The sequence below is a fragment of the Temnothorax longispinosus genome, chromosome 3 (genome assembly GCF_030848805.1).
Source record: "Temnothorax longispinosus isolate EJ_2023e chromosome 3, Tlon_JGU_v1, whole genome shotgun sequence".
NCBI lineage: Eukaryota > Metazoa > Arthropoda > Insecta > Hymenoptera > Formicidae > Temnothorax > Temnothorax longispinosus.
Genome location: NC_092360.1, coordinates 19,376,623 through 19,380,861, shown reverse-complemented (window position 1 = coordinate 19,380,861; position 4,239 = coordinate 19,376,623). Strand labels below are relative to the sequence as shown.

The window sequence follows — 4,239 nt, the reverse complement described above, 5'->3', positions numbered from 1 at the left end:
CGTCATCGGCAACCTGGGACACCTAGACATCGAATTCAACGTACGATTACACCTGGACACCGAAAACTATGAAGCGCACTGTCTGGACCTCGTCATCGGCAACCTGGGACATGTGGACATCGAATTCAAGGTATTAATACACGTAGACACCGAAAACTACGAAGCGCACTATGTGGACCTCGTCATCGGCAACCTGGGACACCTAGACATCGAATTCAACGTACGATTACACCTGGACACCGAAAACTATGAAGCGCACTATCTGGACCTCGTCATCGGCAACCTGGGACACGTAGACATCGAATTCAACGTATTATTACACCTGAACACCGAAAACTATGAAGCGCACTATCTGGATCTTGTCATCGGCAACCTGGGACATGTGGACATCGAATTCAAGGTATTAATTCACGTAGACACCGAAAACTACGGAGCGCACTATGTGGACCTCGTCATCGGCAACCTAGGACACGTAGACATCGAATTCAACATATTATTACTAGAGAGCCTCGTAGGGAGAGAGTGGCGAACTCGTCACGTGACCCCCTTTCCTCTGATTGGTCGCGGGCGTTAAAGCTCCTTGTGACGTAAAGAAGAAGTTAAAGCAGGTTAATGTTTACAAACTGTTACAAACTAAGGTTCCGTCGCGTTACAGCAATCGAGTCTCCGTAAGTGATACATTATTATTAATACTGAAATTAATACTGAATACGAAAAAATTTGCCCTCTTCGATTTTATATACATGAAATAAATTCAGTTTTCAGTGTTTCCTGCATATTAAAATGCCTGGCAGGTGCAGTGCTCCAAGATGCACAAATTCAAATAAAGAAGGATTTTGTTTAACAACATTTACTCAAGATCCTAAATTAAGACAAGAGTGGATCGATGCTGCTGGAATTCCGGATTGGAACCCTCCAAAATCAGCTGTATTATGCGAAGTTAGTACTGAAGTGTATGTATGTATAAATGTATTATGGTATAACAGATATTTTTCTCTAATGTACTTGTACCTCTCATTTTAGGTTCATTTTCGTCCATCAGCGTTATACTGCGTGGGCAACAAGAAATTTATTAAAAAGAATATCATACCAAGTTTCTTTTGCAAGTGTGATGGATCTATAAAGAGGAAACCTCTTGCAGAAATTCAGTCGAAAGAACTGCAATGCAATGAATTAGTTGAATCTCTTCCTCATAAAAAAGTATTTTCAAGGAATAATTTCCCAAGCAAGTTTGAGCAAGAAAATAAAAGTTCTGAGGAAGGCCAGTGTGTCAATGAATTTAAAGAACATAATTATTTTTCTGTTCGCAAAAATACTGAATGTACTACGTTTCAATCTTATAAGAAAAGAAGAACTGAGAGATATGTTCATACCTCAGATTGTATCATAAAGAAGAAACCCATTACTGTAGATACATTGAAGAAGGCATTGTCTGAAAAAGAAAATTCTAGATCAGATTCTGATGCAGTCGAAGACATAAATACATCACCAGAAATTATTCGAAATGAAATATTGTCGACGGAGAGTTCGCCTAGTCTAGAGGATTCTACGTTGAAGAAGGCATTGTCTGACAAAGAAAATTCTAGATCAGATTCTGATGCAGTCGAAGACATAAATACATCACCAGAAATTATTCGAAATGAAATATTGTCGACGGAGAGTTCGCCTAGTGTAGAGGATTCTACATTGAAGAAGGCATGTCTGAGAAAGAAAATTCTAGATCAGATTCTGATGCAGTCGAAACGACATAAAATACATCACCAGAAATTATTCGAAATAAAATATTGTCAACGGAGAGTTTACCTAGTCCAGAGGATTTTAAACTGTTACAAGAAAAATTAAAAATGGCTGAGAAGGAAAAAGATGCCCTGAGAAGTAGAGTTAATTACTTAGAAAAAGAAGTCGAAAAAAGTACTTATATAATTAATAAAGTTCTTAATAAAGACCAACAAGAAGCAATTTTAAAAGGTACTACAAGAGGTTCCAAGTGGTCGAATGAAACAATCAAAAAGGGACTGAAATTACACTTTGCATGTGGATCACACGGTTATAAGCAGATAATTGAGGTTGTTGCTCCATTCCCTGCATCAAGAACTTTAAGAGAAAAGATAGAGCACATCAAATTTCAACCAGGGATACTTAAAGATATCTTTAAATATCTAGAATTGATCGTTCCTCTTATTCCGCCAAGATGGAAGATTTGCGGTCTTGTTTTTGATGAGATGGCGATTAAAACGCAGCTTGAATTTGATACAAGTACAGGAATGTATATTGGAAATGTAACGTTGCCTGGCAATACAGAGAAATTGGCATGTAAATCTTTAGTTTTCCAGTTATTTGGACTTGGTTTTCATTGGAAGCAGTACGTAGTTTACCACTTCACTCCACCTTCTTCAATGAATGATGCAGTTAAAGAGGTTATTATAGAAATACTTCAAAAGTGTCATCATATAGGTCTGAAAGTAATTATTTTAGTCTGTGACATGGGAAACAGAGGATTGCTCACAAAAATGGGGTTCAAGACTACAAAGGCAGATATGGTGTACGCTGTGCCACATCCTTGCGATCCGGCGGTTACGTTACAGTTGATTCCAGATCCTGTTCGTGTATTTAAGAATTTGAAAGAAATGGCTATGGAAAGTCAATTTATTTATTTGCCACAAGATGTTATAGAACTATACAATTTACCTAGTAATGTTGTTGACATGGGTCATGTTGAATGGTTAGAATCATATCAATCTGAAAATTACAAAGAGATAAAACTTGCGCCGAAGTTAAACAAAGCAGTGTTAAGACCTAGCCATTTCAATGGAATGAAAGTCTCAAATTCTACTAGCGTTATAAATTATTCCACTGCAAATGCATTAACATTTCTAGTCCAAGAAGGTGATGGAATTCCAGAAATGGAAACAACAGCCTGGTTTATCAGGTTGATTAAAAAATGGTTTGACATAATGACCGGAAGAAATCTCTACCATGCTTTAAGTTTTCACAATCCTCAAGAATACAATAATGCAATAGAACATTTAAAACTAGTTTGTCACATTTTCAAGAATATGAAAGTTGGATGTGGTTCATGGAAACCATCCCAGACTCATGTAATACTTACCACAGAATCAATGATTCAACTACAAGATCGTCTTTTAAAACGAGGAAGAGTTTGTTTTCTTCTTTCCAGGCCGAGCAAGTCAAGACAGTTTAGAAAGTGGTTTCGCAAATGTACGTAGAGGATGCTCCAAGCCAACTGCTCTTCAATTCAAATCGAGATTAAGACAGATGTGTGTGGCAGGCGGAGATCGAGCAATATCTACTTCTAGTTATACATATGATGAAGCACCTTCCCTTGTAACTGTACTTCTTACAAAATTGAACGAAAATGAAAAAGAAGAAACTATAGAAACACACTGCAATTTCCCTAAATAAGTGATTGTGAACCTATGTCAGAGAATGTAAAAAAATATTTTATAGAATGTGTGGGTATGTTGTTTTCAAGTTGAGAGCCTCAATCAAATGTGAAAACTGTTATCTAAAATTACAAGACAATTCTGATTTTACGTATACACCATCCTCTTTATCTGCTTTTGTAGCTATTTCAGATTATACTCCTGGAGCTCAAATAAAAGTCAGTACAGAAGTATTTAATATTCTTGAAGGGACAGAAAGAATTATATGGAAATCCAAGTCTAGATTATTACTCTTAGGCAAATCTCTGAATAACAAATTTATATCCCATTTTAATACTGCTTTGAAACATTTTCCTTTAAGCACTTGCCATGATATTAAACAAAAATTAATATCCCGATTTGTGTCAATGCGTCTAAAACAACTGTCAGTTCCTTTAAGTATTACAGAAGATTCAGAGAAAATATCATCAGCTTTTGCAAGTAAGACAATGGGAGCAGGATTATTAGCTGACAGGTTTAAACAAAAAAAATATGCACGAAGATATTAAAATGAAAAGCAAGTTTATTCTTATATAGATGTAAACAAAAGTATTATTCTAGTATTACAGTTGTCTTGTGATATTGTTTAGCTTATTCTAATGTAATATTTAAACGAAAGTATTATAGTTTTGTGATATAATTTTTTATCATATATGATGTTATTTTATGTGATATTATTTTATCATATATGATGTTAAAATTAATATTTAAAATGACAAATGATCTCATTAATATTTTTCTTTGCTAGCAATATCTTTTATTCGTTCTAAGTAGTTATTATATTAAAGGCCATATT

The 4,239-nt window shown here is 35.2% G+C and overlaps 1 protein-coding gene across 1 annotated transcript; it reads left to right on the top strand.

Annotated features, from left to right (window-relative positions):
- Positions 1-544: 544 nt before the first annotated feature.
- Positions 545-1,842, top strand: LOC139810126 (uncharacterized). The gene is made up of 3 exons (XM_071773446.1): positions 545-668; positions 759-939; positions 1,024-1,842. The coding sequence occupies exons 1-3, from the start codon at positions 613-615 to the stop codon at positions 1,840-1,842; spliced, it is 1,056 nt and encodes a 351-aa protein (XP_071629547.1). The 5' UTR covers positions 545-612.
- Positions 1,843-4,239: the final 2,397 nt, after the last annotated feature.

Bases quoted from the DNA above. Each gene is read 5' to 3' on its own strand.
- LOC139810126 (XM_071773446.1), top strand. From the start codon at position 613: ATGTTTACAAACTGTTACAAACTAAGGTTCCGTCGCGTTACAGCAATC. The intron at 669-758 runs GTAAGTGATACA...AAATAAATTCAG, and splicing joins GTTACAGCAATCGAGTCTCC to TTTTCAGTGTTTCCTGCATA. The intron at 940-1,023 runs GTTAGTACTGAA...CTCTCATTTTAG, and splicing joins AATCAGCTGTATTATGCGAA to GTTCATTTTCGTCCATCAGC.